Source organism: Mus pahari, chromosome 18, assembly GCF_900095145.1.
Source record: "Mus pahari chromosome 18, PAHARI_EIJ_v1.1, whole genome shotgun sequence".
NCBI classification, from domain to species: domain Eukaryota; kingdom Metazoa; phylum Chordata; class Mammalia; order Rodentia; family Muridae; genus Mus; species Mus pahari.
In genome coordinates, this window is record NC_034607.1 from 51,856,771 (window position 1) to 51,874,305 (window position 17,535).

At 47.8% G+C, this 17,535-nt stretch overlaps 1 protein-coding gene across 1 annotated transcript in view; it reads left to right on the top strand.

Annotated features, from left to right (window-relative positions):
• The first annotated feature begins 324 nt into the window (after positions 1–324).
• Positions 325–17,535, top strand: part of Prkce (protein kinase C epsilon) — a 483,940-nt gene continuing 466,729 nt past the window's right edge. The window contains exon 1 of the mRNA XM_021218600.2: positions 325–1,481. Coding sequence (XP_021074259.1) covers positions 1,134–1,481 — 348 coding nt within the window. The 5' untranslated portion in view covers positions 325–1,133. The remainder of the gene's footprint in view (positions 1,482–17,535) is intronic.

The following is a 17,535-nucleotide window of genomic DNA, read 5'->3' on the forward strand; positions in this document are numbered from 1 at the left end:
CTGCTCGGCTCACTTTTCCCGTATTGCTCCCCCAACCGGCAAAACTTTCTATTTCCCCAAACAGTGGAGCGCGCGCGCGCGCGCGCGTACACACACACACACACACACACACACACACACACACACACACACACACTGACGTCTTTTGCGCATTTCCTGCATTAGAGGGAGGGAGAATCGCTCGCACAGGGATCGAGGGAAGCAGATCGCGGGCTGAGCGCTCTGGCGGGCGGCGAGCCGGCAGCAGCCGAGAGCGCGGACGCGGGGAGCGCGGCGGGCGGGCGGGCGGGCGCCCGCGGGCGGGAGGAGGGGCCGCGCCGAGTCGCAGTCCCTGCCCGGCCGCCGCGCTGCGCACCGCCGGGTGCCGGCCTGCGCCCCGAACCCGAGTGGCGGCCACCTCTACCTCCCAAGCCCGCGCGGATGTGAGATCCCGGTCACCGGGTGCGTCGCGATCGCAGGCTGCGGCGCGGCTCTGCTTGACCCGGGAGGTGACGGCGGTGCTGATCGTGCGGCTTGTGGATTTTTAAAAAATTTGGCTCCGGGGAGGACCATTTCCTCTCGACATGCATCCCTCCGGATAGACTGCACATCCCTCAGTCCACCCTCCGCCCCGCGCCGTCCGAGGCAGGCGCTGGGTGGGCGAAGAGGATCCGGGTTGAAATCTGTGCCCCCGGTTCTCGTCCCCGCCCCGTCCCGCCGCCCCCTCCCCCTCCGGGAGTCGAAATTGCCCGGGGATTATGTTTCGGAAAGGTAGGTGAGCGCCGAGAGCGGCGCCTGCTTCTCCGCACACGGACCCGAAGAACCAGCGAGGCGGCGAGGCAACCCCCGCGGCTTGCAGCGGAGGCGACAGCTCGTCTCCTCCCGTGGAGGTGTCGCCGGTGGTGGGGGGGAGAGACTTGCTCCAAAAAACGGACGTCTCCAGCTCTCCCCCCTCCCTGTTTTCCGTTAGGAATCCGGCGAGGAAATACATGCACTCGCTGAGAGTCGCCGGCGCCAGGAGGCAGCGCCACAAGGTGTAGCGAGTGAGTGGGGTGGGGCAAGAGGGGACCCAGGAATCCCCCAAGCTCCCGGCGCGCCTGCTCCTGCTCTTCAATCCTGCCCTCGGGGCGGACGGAGTGACCCCCGCCCCGACCATGGTAGTGTTCAATGGCCTTCTTAAGATCAAAATCTGCGAGGCCGTGAGCTTGAAGCCCACAGCCTGGTCGCTGCGCCATGCGGTGGGACCCCGGCCACAGACGTTCCTTTTGGACCCCTATATTGCCCTTAACGTGGACGACTCGCGCATCGGCCAAACAGCCACTAAGCAGAAGACCAACAGTCCGGCCTGGCACGATGAGTTCGTCACCGATGTGTGCAATGGGCGCAAGATCGAGCTGGCTGTCTTTCACGACGCTCCTATCGGCTACGACGACTTCGTGGCCAACTGCACCATACAGTTCGAGGAGCTGCTGCAGAATGGGAGCCGTCACTTCGAGGACTGGGTGAGTCGATCCTCCACGTCCAGGAGTCCCAGGTCCCAGGGAAAGACTTGCTGCCTGAGCATTGGTCCTGGGCTCTGGGCTGTCTGCTGTGCATGCATGTACGGCTCAGTTTTCTTGAAGAGGCACGTTTTATTTCTTAGCTGGAGAGACATACACAGTAGGGTAAGAAAGACGAGACTTGACAGATGGGCACTATCCCTTGTCCCCTCTGTGCCCTCCCAATAGTGGACAGTACAGGGGGCTTGCAAGTTGGGAGAGAACCAGGAATGCAGGTGCATAGGTTGGTGGAGGGAATCTGCAAGTGCCTGGTGGACTTGACTGAGGGACTGAGTGGGTGGGTCTCTCTGTCCTTGGAGAGACACGTGGAGTTTAGACTGGAGGGTTTTTGTGCCTCCTGGCTTTATCCTGGGTAGCCTAGTGAGCGGTTTTATAAAGCCTTCTTTCTGGTAGGAAGCCCCCTCTTCCTAAACCATTGCTTAGCTCATTTGCTGATATACCACAAAGGTGCTCACCCCCAGTGTCCCCTCTGTAGGTCCCACAAACGTAACTCCAGTTTGCTTTGCCCATCTGTTTAGAATGCTGTATTTTCAAAAGGGTTTGTGGTGATAGGACATCAGGACTTTGAATCCTAAGATTATATGCTTCCAGGCTTTGATTGTCAAGCTATTGTAGGATCAAACACTATTTCTGAAATTGAGCTAACTGTTAACTGTCACATATGAGGGATTTTGAAGTAGGCCTTGCCAATATACCTTAAACCAAATGCATTCAACCTTGGCACTTGGACAATCAGAGAAAACACCCCCCCCCCTTCTTGTAGGAACAGCATTCAATTAGGAAGTGAATATCTCTATCTTCAGGTTTGTTACATGTTTCTATCTGGAGCAAGTGTTGCTATGGATGAATATATTTTCCAGATTCTTTGATCTGCACAGAGGGCTGTTTGTGCTGCCCTATGAAGAGTTGTGGGAGAATCACTCTGCTGACAGCAGATAACTTCATGAATGTCGTAGGGTCAGAGGGTGCACATGCCCTTGACATATCACTCTACTTCATATTTTTAAATACATTTTTCAAGGACATGGAGCTTTTAGGGGGACATGGGGGAGGGGACCTGCTCTTTTTCTGCTCCTGGATGTGGGAGAGCCTTCTGGAAACCATGGTTACTAAATAGGCTTTTAGGGCAACCCTTGTAAACCACAGCTCAACTCTGGGAGATCTGTGGCTTCCACTAAAGTAGATAGCAGTCAAACTTTAGGATCCTGACCTCAGCCTCCCTCCTGCCCCTTCACCCACTCTCCTTTCATTGCTGTTCACCATGATGTCCACAGGGGCATGGGGGCCTAACCAGCTTCACAAACAGACTTCAGTGCTAAACATCTGTGGTTTTGTATAAAAGGGGAAGAGAATTTTGACTAGAGTATCAGGAAGGTGGGGCCTGTGGCAGGAGGGTTCAAGAGGGCATAAGCAGTGGGCAGAACGCAGAAAAGATGAACAGAAGTTCCAAGTTTTCCACATCCATGCACCAGCTGGAAGGATGTATCTGAGTTTCTCTGGCAACACTGAACCGGGGGCTCCTCCAAACTCAGAGCAGAACAGGATGCTACTCTCCCTCCTCAGCTCTTCTAAGGAAGTGTTCAGTCAGAGCTCCTTGCTTAATAGCCGTTCTCCAAGGTTCTTACATTTATACTGGATTTGGCTCTAGACCAGATCTTCTAGTGCACGAGCAACATTTCCAGACAAGGACATTGAGTTCCAGAGAAGCTAAGTGGGTACCCAAGGTCGCATGGCAAGCGCAGGTGGGTTGGAGGTTGAGCCCTCACCTCCCATGGCTCACTGTTTGCCCAGTGGGGAACAGTCTGTCTGGTCTCCCAGGCTATTTATTAGCCCTGCAGATTCATATGCTGTGGCCCTGACATTTTTATTGTGTGTGATAACGTAAAGTGCTTTCAAAATCATTATCTCTTCTGCCTTATAGCAAGTGTGAATTGGATATGACAGGCATTGGACAGATCAAAAACAAGACTGAGAGAAGCCCAAAGCATGACTCAAATGGTGGAGCTGGGCTCTGACTGGGGGATGCTGTGACTGCTCTCAGAAATGAGTACGGGGACCCCAGCCACACAGCTGGAAATGGAGACACGTCGCAAAAGGACCACCTTCCCCATGCCTGTCACCCAAGTACATGCACAGCATCATAGCTATAGGTAGAATTTCCTGGGCTCAAACCTGTGTGCTCTCTTCTGACAGTGGAAAGAAAGAAAGGCATTTCAGGTTTTGATGACAAAGGGGACTATAGGCAAAGCTCCAGGCAAACAGAAGGAAGGATTTGAGCTTGCTTTTTGAGAAACCGGATGACATGCTCCTGACTTGGGTGTGCATCGGTGTCGCTAGGAGAAGGCGCCCTCTTGGCCCTGCTCCCTCTGAGCTGTGGATTCCACGGTTTGGGATCGTCCAGAGGAATCTGCATTTTTAGTGGTCTGTCCTTGGGGTTTGGAGCTCATTCACCTTGCTTTGAGAATTGAAGCTAGAACAGGAATTGTGACCAGAGGAAGGCTCTGGATCCTGTGGGGCTGAGGTTGGTGTTACAATGTATCTCTTTACTGATGTCTGCTTTACCTTTTCTTTACTTATTTTTAATTAGTTAGCATGCACACTTATGTACACTCTTGTGTGTGTGCGTGCGTTTCTGGATCTATGTAGGGAGGTCCCTTCCACTCCGGGTTCCAGGGTTTGAACTTAGAGTCAGTTTAGGAGCAGGCACCTTTACCAGCTGAGAAATCTCCTTGGTCCTCTGTTTTGGTTTTTGAGAAAGTCTCTTCACTGAACTGGAAGCTTATTTACACTGGTTTGGCTAGCCAGCAAAACTATCTTGGAAGACAACTATACTACGTTGGAAGACATCTTTGGTTTGTGCCACTTCCGTGATTTATCTTGTCACAGATGTATGTATGTATGTATGTATGTATGCATGTATGTATGATGTATTTAATTTGTTTATTGTGGTTCTTCATGACAGAGTTTCTCTGTGTAGCCCTGGCTGCCATGGAACTCACTTTGTAGACCAGGCTGGTCATGAACTCAGAGATCCGCCTGCCTCTGACTCCAGAGTGTAGGTGTTAAAAGGTGTGCGCCACCACCGCCAGCGCAGATGCCTTTGGGATGTAGTGGCTATGTCTGAAGGTCACCATCCTTGGAGGAGCCATTCTCCAGAGATTCTGCCATGATTTGCTTTCTGTTGCTGTGATAATCCACTCTGACCAGAAACAACTCGGAGAGGAAAGGGTTTATTTCATTGTACACCCCTTCGCAAGGGAGGCCAAGGAAGGAACTCCGGGTGGGAACTGAAACGGAAACCATAGAAGACCACTAGTTATTGCCTTGCTTCTTCTGGATCAGGCTCAGCTGATGTTCTTATATAACTCAGGACCACCTGCCCAGGGGTGGCGCCACTCAGTGAGCTGGGCCCTCCAGTTTCAGTTAACAATCATGAAAATGCACCACAGATATGCCACGGGCCAATCTGATGGAGACGAGGCTCCTTCTTCCCAGGTCTGCCAAGTTGACAACTACGAAAGCTCACTATGGCGGCTGCTAAGGGTCCTCGCTGGGGCCAGACAGCTTGGTTTTGAAGGCCACTCTTCCCCACCTAATTCTTCCTTGACCTTTGGTGGGCCATTTAACCTTTCTGTAATTTCATTTCTTCCTCTGGAAAAGGATGATTGTACAATCATCTGTCTGAAATGGTTGTTGTGGGGAATTGAGTTTATACATGCAGTGCACTTGGACCGATGCCTGGCCCTTAGTGTTGTTTCAAAGAATGTTTAGTAGTTGCCCCGTTGAATCCCCCAGTGCTGGAAAGGGTAGGCTACTGGATCTGCCTTGGTTAACACAAATCACTTAGGGAGCATTCTTACAGCACCAATGCCAGGGTGTAACTAACCACCAGCACAATGTCCTGGGTAGATCCTGGGGACAGGCCCCTGTTAGACAGGCCTCCTCTTGAGCCTCTTCCCTCCTGAGGGGGTTCTTGTCGTTGCACAAGGACATATCTCTATCTTCTTATGGCATTTCTGAAGATTTTCAGCATTTTCTTTTTTTGACAGAATGAAGTAGAAAGGCTCTATAAAGGGGAAATAGCTAGGCTGGGAATTGTTCATTCAAGATGCCTCCCCTGTTCCTACAATACTTACCATCTAATTCAGTATTGCTTCCCTTGGCGTATAATTGATAAGATAGTTGTCTGGTTATCTCATCAATTCCTCCTTAGCTTAGGGCTAGCACCCAGACTCCTGCTTCACGACAGGTCAAGCATTATCTGTGTTCTAGCCAATCCCCCCTCTTTCACACACACACACACACACACACACACACACACACACACACACACACACACACACAGATGTGCCACACCTAGTCAATGTAGTGAATAGTTGAGACTCAGTTCCTTTGTTCCCTAGTGGTCATCAGTCTTTGGAATCCCAGAATTCTCACTGTATGTCCCAGAAACTTACTGGTTAGGACTTTGGGCATGTGACTTAAGCCCCAGATACCTGTTTCTTGGTGTGTAAAATGGGAAAAGTGATAATTCTTACCTCTCAGGGTTGTGTGAATAAGTAAGGAAGCTGTATGAAGCTCCTGGCAAAGGATTTGGCCACATTGCATTTCAGCAATTTTGTTAATATCTGAAGAGCCATGTGTAGATGCTCACAGATTTAGCATCTTAAGGACAGATGGCCCAGCGAAAGATATTTTTCTCCTTGTTTTGTGAATATCTTTTTTTTTTATGAAAAGCCTTCGATAGTCTAAAAATAAATTTAATTGACTTGTACTTAAAAATTTCTTTATTAATTGTTTGAGAGTTATAGATACACACTATGTTTTCATTATATTAATCTTCATGACATGGTCCAGATCTACCCCTTTCTTTACCTACCCAACTTTGTGTCTCATTTTTCAAAACTCATCAACTATAATCTCTATTGCCCATACACTCTTAAATGTGTGGACATTCACTGGAGCATGGTCAACAAGCCAGTGGCCACAACCTTAAAGCACCTGATTATCCGCCCCCAGCCCCTGCAGCTGTCAGTCGCCAACAGCTCCCCGACTTATGAAAGCGATTCAGACACTTGTCAGGTTGCTGTGGAAGTCCTAGTGATGACGGCCACTGTAGACACGGTTTCGTTACTTATGGAAGCTGATTAGTGATTAGACATCGGGGCATTTAGGAGCTGGCGTTGGGTTTGACTGTATCAGCTTCATTCAGTTTGGATTTAAGCATTATATTTTAAATACTGTTAACATTAAATTCCTTACTTCAGGCCATACCAAACTTGCAACTCCAGATTGCACGTATGCTTTTCTTATCTTCAGTGATGTTTGATTGTGCATGGTACATCTAAAAATCAATACCTATGGTGGTGTGTGTCTAATCCCTTCCCGCCCCGCACCCCCCACCTAAGCTAGCTCTCCCCAAGCTCGAGTCATGCCAACTCTACCTTTTGAGATCGAGTCCAGCAACCAGGTGGAGCCATCCTTGATGACCCCCCCCCATGTGCAGTCCCCAGCAGCCACTGCCACATCTGCTGTAAGAAGAGATCCCAATTCCCAAGTGTTACCATTTGCATGGTCCTCTGGGGCCCTAGTCACTTAGACAGTATCTGGATTATCTCAACAGCGCACTAATTGGTTCCCCCTTGCCTGAACTTTGTCAAAAAAAAAAAAAAAAATCCCTCAGGGGGGGAAAAAAAAAACCCAGTTCCTTCCCGTAAGACAACGCAAGCAGGCCATCTGAACCTTCCTGCCCTGTTGCCTACTGCTCTGCACCTTCCTTATGAGGCTGCAGGCGTAGGACCCACAGGTCGCCTTAGACAGACTCACCACAGCGTACCCGACTCGAGACGCAAACATTTATTCCCACGTCACGTCCCCGGGAAAGCCGTTTCTGGCGGTCTTATCCAAAACATCAGTCTCTTTCAAGATTTGTGACTTTGTTTTATTATTTAATTACTGTTTTCAGACTGAGCTTTAGTGTGTAGCTAGGGCTGATTACCAGTCCTCTGGCCCTCAGTCCTCTGGCCTAAACCTTCCAAGGGCTGGGATTACAGTCACTCCTGGCTTTCCCCTGTGTCTCCCACACTCTGTGTTTCCTTACTCATCCGGTCCAGCGTTAAGACAGCTTCTATAACTCCAGAAGTTTTGATTCCTTTCTGTCGTCTCAGCAACCCAACCAGAGCCTAGCGTATTGTTGAACGGATGAGAGAATGTCAGTAGAGAGATGCATCTTGGGTTGGGACCTGCCATGACACAATACAGTGAGAGAGATCGGTGCTTGGATCAGACAGAAGGTGTGCGTGACACTGTTCCTGCTCCTAGGGAGTATGGAAACATGATGCAGGCTTTAGAAGACTAGAATGGCAAGCATTTGAGTTTATTTCCTTTTTCTTATCTTGTTTTATTATTTGAGAGTTTCACACATACCTATCATGTGTCTTTTCTTTTAATCAAGTTCATCTCCCATTCCCTCACCTCTGAATATTCTCCCACCGAGCCCACTCCTTTCCTCTCTGGACTTCACGTATCTGTTTATAAACTCTCCGAGTCCACCTAGTGCTGCCTGTGTGTGCACGGATACAGAACCATCTGGGAGAGGATGATAGGTCACCTCAAAGTGGCTGCATCCCTGAGGAAAACTGACTTTCCCTCTCCAGCAGCCATCAGTCACCTCAGCTAGGGGTGGGACTTCACGAGGCCCCTCCCCATCCACACCAGGCTCTTGTCCTAGGGACTAAGAGCTCATGGGAACTGCTGCCCTGGTGTGTCTGGCAAACTTGTTTTGCTGTTAGCATCTATCTTGTTTGCCTCTCATGCTAGTTCCTTCTTCCCCGGTTTTGTTTTGTGCTGGGGGAGGGTACAGCTGAGCACTCCGAAGGCCAGTGTTATCTGTCCCATTGTGGCTCTCTGCATCCACCGATCTCCATTTCCTGCAAAAGGAAGGCTCTCTGATGAGGGTTTAGAGATGCACCCATTTATGGGTTTGTACAAACAATCCCTTTGTACAGTTGAAACTGGAGAGGAAGAAGGAAAGACAATTTTATGGAAGTCTTTGAAGAACCTGACAGGAGACTGCTCTGTTATTTCCACAGGGCAATACGCACTCTACCAAAGAAAGAAAGACTTTTGATGAAGTCTGAAGTTACTGAAAGTGGGAGTTGCGCACCCTCTGGGTACCCAGGGCCCAAAAGGAAACAGAGAGAAATGCCACTTGTCCTTGGTTGCAGAATTTAAAACCAAGTTTAAATTCTTACTGGGGTGTTTAGCTACAGACAAAACAAAACAGCCTTACAGTTAGTTGGCAGTGACAAGACACAAAATTTGAGACCCCAGACCCTGAACTCATGGAGCTTATGGAAACATGTACCTGCCCAGCATCCGGGGAGGAGGGGGGAGCTTCAAGCCGGCTAAGAGAACTCCAGAGCGAACTGCTCTATTTTACATAAATAAAAGCTTCACTTGGCAAAATGTGTTTCCCTGCAAGTTCCTCTGGGTATAGATGGGCTTGTTAAGTAATTACAATCTATTATAATGCTAATCAGCAGGGCTGCACCTGGTTGAAATTTAGTTTTCTGACAGAAACCATGTGAAGTGGCCAAAAGCCTTTGCTGGGCTTGAGGGGACAGAACAGTTGTGTCACTGGAACTCACCTACATCCAAACAAAATAGAAACTGCAGAGGGAACAGGTTTGGACTCAGACCTGCCCAGAGGAGAAACTCAAACCTGCCGCCAAACCCCCGATGCCGATGCCGCAGTGTCCTCCGGCCTCCCTGTCTTTCCATCCTCACCTTGAAGTGTTCTGGAGGTCACCTTTAAGTCAGCTGTGGCACTGCTTGCCTGTAACCCCAGCCGGAGTAGACGAGCTCGTATCTGGGAAGCATTTAAGGCCCAAAATGAGACCACCTCAAGAAGGGGTTGGAAAAAAATCTAGTGGGCGACTCTAGAATTGATTACTGGGAGGTGGGATTATGCTTTTGCGCACATCCACCTTGAATAGAGCTGTTGGGTTGTTCCCCCACCCCCACCCCGGACAGTAGCATCCCATCTCGCCAGCCTTCTCCCTGGGCAGATGGAAGCATCTTGTGAATGGGAAGTGTCTTTTCTCACCCATCCTATGGCTCTCCAGAGTGTGAGCTGTTTGGGAACTCTGGGAAGCCCACTCACCGGTTAGTGGAGGGAAGGGGAGGCTCCTGTTCCTGGTCTGTCATGTAGGAGCGCCCATCTGCCCATCCTCTTATGCACTGGGCTCGATGTGTGCGCTCTGAGGAGCTCGCCCTCTGGTGTGTCACACAGAAGACTCTGAGCAGTGGGCAGAGTGCAGGAGTCATTTATTATTCTGGCCTTCCTTTCATCCATTCAGCAGGTGTTTATTGAATACCTCCTGTGCCTGGCACCATGTCCTGTGAGCGAATAGCTTAGTGGGAGACACCGTGTTTATCAGGGAGTATCAGGAATACACATTGGTGTGTAAGCTCACAACCGAGAGGACGAGCGTGGCACAATCTTTCCGAGTGTGGCGACACCAACTCCTCTGCAGAGCTGGGTGGGCTGGCATTTCCTAGCCCCCCCCCGCCCCCCGGAAGAACTTACTGACGGAGGAGTCAGGTGATGCCTATGGCACTGGGATTGTACTCCACACGTGTCAGACAGGACCCAGCCTGTCTGGAGGCTCTTTGGGCTCCTGCTGATGACCGCCTTGACTGGCTTCTAGAACCACCTTGAACTGGCCTCTAGAACCCTGCATTTTGGGCTATGGCTATGCTCAACCTACCTCTCCATAATATTTTGTCTCTCTTATTCCCCCACAGTTGCTCACTCTAGAAAATTGCCCAGCTTTGGTTTTATGCCTCTTTCCTCATTGTTAAAAGACTACAAAGCTACTTTCCATAGCTCGCTTCTCTACCTAGAGTCCGAGGACCACATCAAGGAAGCTTAGTTTTAAAATGATCTCTTTTTGTGCATTATGGAGCCATAGAACGGTTAGGTATATTCTTAAGCAACGACAACAACAAAAACAAAACAGACAAACAAAACCCAGGAAGCAAGAAGAATTTGTAGATCCTAAGGTCTATGACGATGCCTTGGCCATTTGCACTGATGGTTGCTTCAGTCATTTTAGTTAGCTTAAGGACTCATCCATCAGCCATCAGGGATGGACCATACCAGCAACCGTCGTTTGCCGGACTGTCTTTTGAGGGGTAGGAGTCGTGTGATATTGTTAGGTCTCAGGGATCAAGGAGGCTGAGAAATGTTACGGAGTCAGGTGCACCTTAGTGCACCAGAGATGGTGGAAGCATCCCAGGGCTGGGAATAGCTGAGATAGCTCAGTCAAGTGCTTGCTGTGAGAGTATTAGAGTCCATCGCTCCACTAGGACCAATGTAAAACACTGGACTTGGCAGTGTGTGCCTGTAGTCCCATGGCTGGGGAGGTAGGGACAGGAAGTCCCTAGAACTTAATACTCTGCCAGTCTAGCCTAACGGGTGAGTACCAGGTTAAGTGACAGACCATGTCTGGAAAGAGAAAGTGTAAAGTGTTTGAGGAAGACAGCATCAACCTCTGGCTTACACACACTCACATACTCACAAACACACAATTTTACACACACACACACACACACACACACACACACACACAGATCCCCAAAACAATGGGAGTTGTTCCCCAAAACAATGGGAGTTGTTCACCTCTGCATAGCCAGATATTTCCCACATGTATTTTATCATAAATAGTAGTATTTCGAAACATCATGAACTAGTGCTCTGTGGCTTTGTGTGTGTGTGTGTGTGTGTGTGTATCATATGTGTATACACTGTGGTTCTGTGTATGTGTCATAATTACATAAAAGGAAAAATGAGCTCAAATGGACCACTTGGAAAATCAGACTTAACATCCTTGTGTGAAATGGTGAGTTTGAACAGTGCGGGGCCTCTTGAGGAAGGAGATGTTGTGGGAGCTGCTAATTGGCAGAGGCTTGTGGGAAGCTTTTAAGGGGTCTAGACACAGGGCCGTGGGGGAAGGAGATGCGTAGGTTTTGCAGTAGCTCTCTAGGGTTTCCAGGCCAGAGCTGCACAGATCGCTGTCACGAGCTCATATTCCTAGTGTCACTCAGTCAACATTTATGCTAGAACTCGAACCCAGGACCAGGGTTAGGAACACAGCTCAGTGGTACAGTACTTGCCTAGAATGCAAGAGGCCCTGGGTTTAATCATCAACACCCCAGGCCTAGGACTAGCTAACTCCAAAGCCCACATTCCATTCTTTAGTTTCAGGAACTTGAACCCGACAATGTTATTGATAGAGAACCATTTTCTAGGTTTTCAAGAAGTTTTTTTTAAAGCCAAGACCACACCATGGGGGATCGAGGTCAGTCCTCACACTAGATTCCTTAATAACTAAGAATTTGATGTACAGTGAGGGACTTGATTCAACCTCTTACCCCTGGAAAAGTCTCGAGAACACAGGAAGTATACAGTCCATCCTTACAGGAGAGCGCCCCAGCTAAACGATGGCTGATTGACTGGATAAATACTCATCCCACCCAATGTTTCCAGTTTAGTTTTGTCCATGAGTGTATGCTTTTATGTTTTAATTGCTGATCAGGGTTTGTTTGTGTGTTTCCATTACAATCTTGCTTTAATCCCAACGGCACCCCCACCCCAGCTCAAAGCTCAAAATGCTAATATCCACTTGTCTTCTGGCAGAGATGAGGCAGAACACACCTAGACATTTCTATTACAGTGCTCTGTTTTGATGCCCGAGCATCACCTGCCTTAGCCGGTGTACCTAGTGTGGTCATTGAGGTTTGAAGCCCTCCCTCTCTGTTGCAGTCTAGGTGTTTGTCTCATTTCTCAAGGCTGAAACATCAGCCTTCATGTCCCTTCCCTGGGTCTCAAACAGGAACCCGACCTTTAGTGCAGTACACAGTGATTATTTCATTATTCTGGCCTAAATCTGAGCGGTGCGCAAGGGTGATGCTTCATTTGGAAAGTAAGACTTTGCTTTAGACCAAAGCGCTGGCGTTCCTAAGGAGTAAACAGTTGGACGGAGGGTGGTGGCACATGCTCCTAAGCCTGGCGCTTGTGAAGCTGAGATAGGAATTTTGCTGCAAGTTGCAAGCCAGTCAGGGATACAGCACAAATTGTCTCAATAAAGAAACAAGCAAATAAAAGAAAATAAGATAAAATACTGCAGTGAAACCTATTTCTTACATGCTAAGCTAAATAGTTAAAATTACAAAACTAAGTAAAAACCAGGAACAAACAAATGCAAAAACAGCAAAGCCCTGAAGACTAGCCAGGCCATAGTACTCTAAAGAACAGACATTTGAATTTTAGTTAGCTGTTATGATAATCTTTAAAGCTTGGTCTTCATTTTAGATAATTGTCTGTAAGGAGGGGAAGTACATGTGGCAAATTACCTGTATATAAGCTCTACCTGGGGGGCCTTCTGTTTTTTACAGTGGTGTCCTGGGAATATCTATGCTCCTTACAACCCTGGTAATTTTGCATGACCCTGAGCAGGAATGGCTTGTCATGCTTGTCATCTTAGCTCTCTGAGGAAAAGGAGAGACATTTATTTAACCTTTTGTTAAAATAATTCTAGCAGTATCTGGGTGTGGTGGCACACACCTTTAATCCCAGTACAGAGACAGAGGTAGGCAGATTTCTGAGTTCGAGGCCAGCCTGGTCTACAAAGTGAGTTCCAGGACAGCCAGGGCTATACAGAGAAACCCTGTCTAGAAAAAACCACCACCAACAACAACAATAATAATTCTAGCACTAATCAGAATTAAGAGATGTTTTTGATTGGCAGCTCCTTTCCACAGCCCATAACATTGCAGTGGTCACCTCTGCCTTAAGATGTATATTGGTTACTTTTCTTGTGGTTATGACCCAAGTATCTGACCCAAGCCTCTGTCTTGGTTACATTTCCTATCGCTGTGTTAAAGTCCCTGACAGCAGTCACTTAAAGGAGAAAGGTCTCAGTCCATCAGTGTAAGAGATGGGGATGTCAAAACCACAGGGACTGGGGGCAGCTTGCTATATTGTATCTACAGTCAAGAGCTCTGGATTGATAATCCTCGCACTCAGCTCTCTTCCTGCTTGGCTTCAAGTCCAGGCCCCCTCATCCAGAGTCTTCCCACCTCGAGGCACATAAGATAATCACCCATAGACCCGCTATCAGGCTAACCTGATCCAGACGATCCTAACTGGAGACTGACTTCCCAGGTGATGCTAGACTGTGTCCAGTTGATCATGGAAACTAACCCTCACAGCAAGCTGAGGAAGAAGGGTGTATGCTGGCTCATTCTTTGAGGGTAGAATCCAACACGGGGTGGGAAGCATGGTGGCTAGAGCATGTGGCAGATGAGGTCAGGAGGGACAGAGAGATGGCACTTAATGCTTACCTCACCTTTTGCTTTTATTTAGTCTGGGATCCCATGGTACCCCCACAGTCAGCGTGTGCAGAAACTTCAGAAACTCCCCCCCGGACACACTCAGAGGTTTGTCCTGGATGATTCTAGATCCTGTCAAGTTGATAACAGATATCATCCATCCCCAGGTGGGAGGTTGCGTTCATGCATTATCCTGTCATTTGCACCCCGCACCGCTTCTCCTCCCAGGGACTGTCGGGGCTCTGCTCCACAGAGGTACACAGTGCCTGCTCATACTGACCCTATGGGTTGTTAGTTTAGAAAGAAGATCTTATTTGAGCTCAGGTGACTGAGAACTAAGTCATGGAGAAGATTTGGAGTTATTGTATGTTTGTTAGTTTCCTTCTGAGGAATTTGTGTGGGGTCTGTAGGATCATGGGGTACCTGGTCAGTCCTCCAGAGCCTGTGGGGATACACACACTTTCCTTCCTTCCTTCCTTCCTTCCTTCCTTCCTTCCTTCCTTCCTTCCTTCCTTCCTTCCTTNCTTNCTTNCTTTCTTTCTTTCTTTCTTTCTTTCTTTCTTTCTCTTTCTCTGCTAGAACTCTAAACCAACCTCCCTCTTTCTGGGCAGCTCCTGGCTCCAGTCTTTACAGTCATGGTGGTGTGTGTCTACTGTCTGCCTTTGTTTGGAACCCTTCATGTCAGGCAGTTGACGGTGGGGTGCATCCTGTCTGTTGTCCAGCGGAGGCAGGAAGGAATTGTGACAGGAAGAGTCCTGCTTTCGGTGCTACAGCTCACCGTACTGCCTTGTTCACAGAGAGTGGGCTGGTTAGATAGAAATTTAACATAAGCTGCTTAAGCAATGTATGATCTTCAGTTATTTGTGCTGGAGTGGTTTCCTTCCTTCCATAAGAAATAGAACGTGATAGTAAATTTACATTTTCAAAACTTGTGTGAATACATACACTTTAAAATTTGAAAAGGCAAAGAAACGCACTTTTACTTTGGGGTGATTTTTCAATCATTTATTCATAATCTAGCATCACCTTTAAAGTTGTAATTATAATAATAACATTACTGTTTCCAGTGCTGAGGATAGCACCCAAGGACTCATGTATGCTCGGCAAGTGCCTTACAAATGACCTACAGCCCAGCCCTGCCGTGACTTGTTAAGGCTGTATTTGGTTGATAAAAAGATAAAAAAAAAAAAAAAAAAAAAAAAAAAAATAACAACAACAAAAAAGAACTGAGAAAAAAAAAAAAAAAAAAAAAAAAAAAAAAAAAAATCAAGCAGAAGTCACAGAGTGCCCCTCACCATCACACAGTTTCCTGTATTGTAATTATTAATGAGTATGCATTTTAAAACTTACAAGTTGTGAAGGATGCAGCAAAGGGCCAGATGTTGAAGCAGGTAACGCCATGGTTGGCATAGTGGTTAGCATAGTGCCAGGGTTTGTGTTAGACCGATGTGGGCTCTGGTCTGTTCCCTCCCAGGCCACGGAACCAGCTCTATCTGTGACTGAAGGACCAATTGCATAACCTCTTTTATTTCTTCATCTGAAGCACAAAGCCTGCAGTATCTATCTAAGTGTGTTGTTTGGAATAAATAGCATAGTGTATACACAGTGCTTAGAAAATGCTTGTCGGATGATAAGCACACAAAAATGTTAGTTATTAGAAGCCCATTGTGAAATGTAAATCGTGACTGCTGTGGTTTGAGACTGATTATGTTGTTAAGGAGGTGGCTTGATTGAATTCTGTGTGTGTGTGTCTGACTATCTCGTGGGTTTAGGGGTTGCCTTTCATCTAAGGGCTACTCCTTAGACAGATGGTAGTTCTCACTATAATGACTCGCATAGGAAGTGGCTGTGGTTCGCCGAGTTTGTATTTGCTGCCGGCTTTCACGCATGTATCGGACAGGAGATGTTCACAGGGCGCGCGTTCACAGCTAGCTTCCTTATTTTTCATCAGCCCAACACTGCTGCTCTGTGACCTTAGGGAAGAAGCTTGACTTCTCTGGGCTTAGAGGTCTTTGAATGTGACAGTCGCATTGGGTCTAGTCACCTCACTGGGCTGTAGGTCCTTAAAAATGAATATGTGTCACACACACACATCTAAATTCTAATGAGGATCGCTTTGGGAATTGGGGAAGGGATGGCGTCTTCATCCGTCTTGTCAGTGAAGGTACTGAGGCGAGATGATGCCTCTTGGTAGACACCAGACTCAGCCGTGCCTCCCAGGTTCACCGGCACTTAGGTTTTTTTTTTAGCCAAACTGTCTGCATCACTCTTAACACTGCTGAGGTGAAGGTTTAAAATTTGCTTCTGGGATTCTGGTGCAGTAGAAGCCCCACCCTGCCTGCAGGGGAGCATGGGTTTCAGCCTCCATATCCCTACATGGCTCTTTAAGAGTCTCTCTTTATCACTGCTTATCATGACTGTGTGCAGACGCCTTGCAGCCCTTACAGCCAGCCGACTATTTCAGGGAAAAGGGGGAGGAAGACAGATAAGGCAAGGTTCTAAAACCAGCAGGGGAGGAGGGAGTGGAGTCATGTGGATGTCCCCTGGGGAGGGGAATTTGCAGCCCTGGCTTGGGCTGAGGAAGCTTAGAGTGCCTAGAGAGCAAGTGAGCCCCCCCCGCCCCCCCCCCCCCATGAAGGGATTCACAGCTCAGACCTTGGACCTGGCTGGGTGAGCGCCAGCCCCTGTGCTGGTCCTGCTCTGTTCTGCTGGAGGCCTGGCATGATGGGGACACCCATCACGGGCTATTGAGCCTCCATTTGAAAAGACTGGTATATCATCAGTCACAGGGAGAGCCAGATGTGAGCAGAGGTATCTCTTGGCAAGCAGAATCTTTAAAACTTAAGACGCTTGTAATAGAGACCTACCAATTCCATTGTTAGTTTCTGGGCATGTGGGTGCGTGCGTGGCTGCATGTGTGTGTGTGTGTGTGTGTGTGTGTGTGTGTGTGTGTGTGAGATACTAATATATGTTAGTATTCAGATGTCATTTGTTCTTTTTGGCCAGAGAGGTAGGTAGCCTTCTTCACTGTAAGGTTGACATGTTCCTTCTCTAACAGGATCTGGATTTTAGGGGGCTCAGCATAGTTTATTTGTACATTTTCAAATTTAATCTTTCCTTCCTCTCTCTCTCCTTATTTTCTCACTATCATTCTTTCCTGGAGATTGAACTCAGTCACTTAGAGACATTCAAGATCTATTTAAAATAAATCTATTTAAAAATCAATCATGGCAATTTTAAATTTGAAGATGGAGCGCTTCTAGGATACTTACTTGCAAGCACTGATCCTGTCATCATGCCTTGTGTGCAGCTAAGTCTTCGTTTCTAAAGCCTGGGGGTGTTTTTATTTTGTTTTGTTTTTTGTTTGTTTTTGCATGCATGTATGTGTGTATATATTCACATGTGTGGGTGTGTTTGTGTATGAGGGGTTAATGTATATATGTGTGTAAATGTAGGTGGAGACCAGAGATTAATGCCAGGTGTCTTCCTTGGTCTTCCCCCACCTTCTATGCTGAGGAAGAGTCTCACATGAACAGACTTTACCTACTTAGCTGCTCACACCTTTTTTTTTTTTTTTTTTTTTTTTTTTGCTTTTCTATAT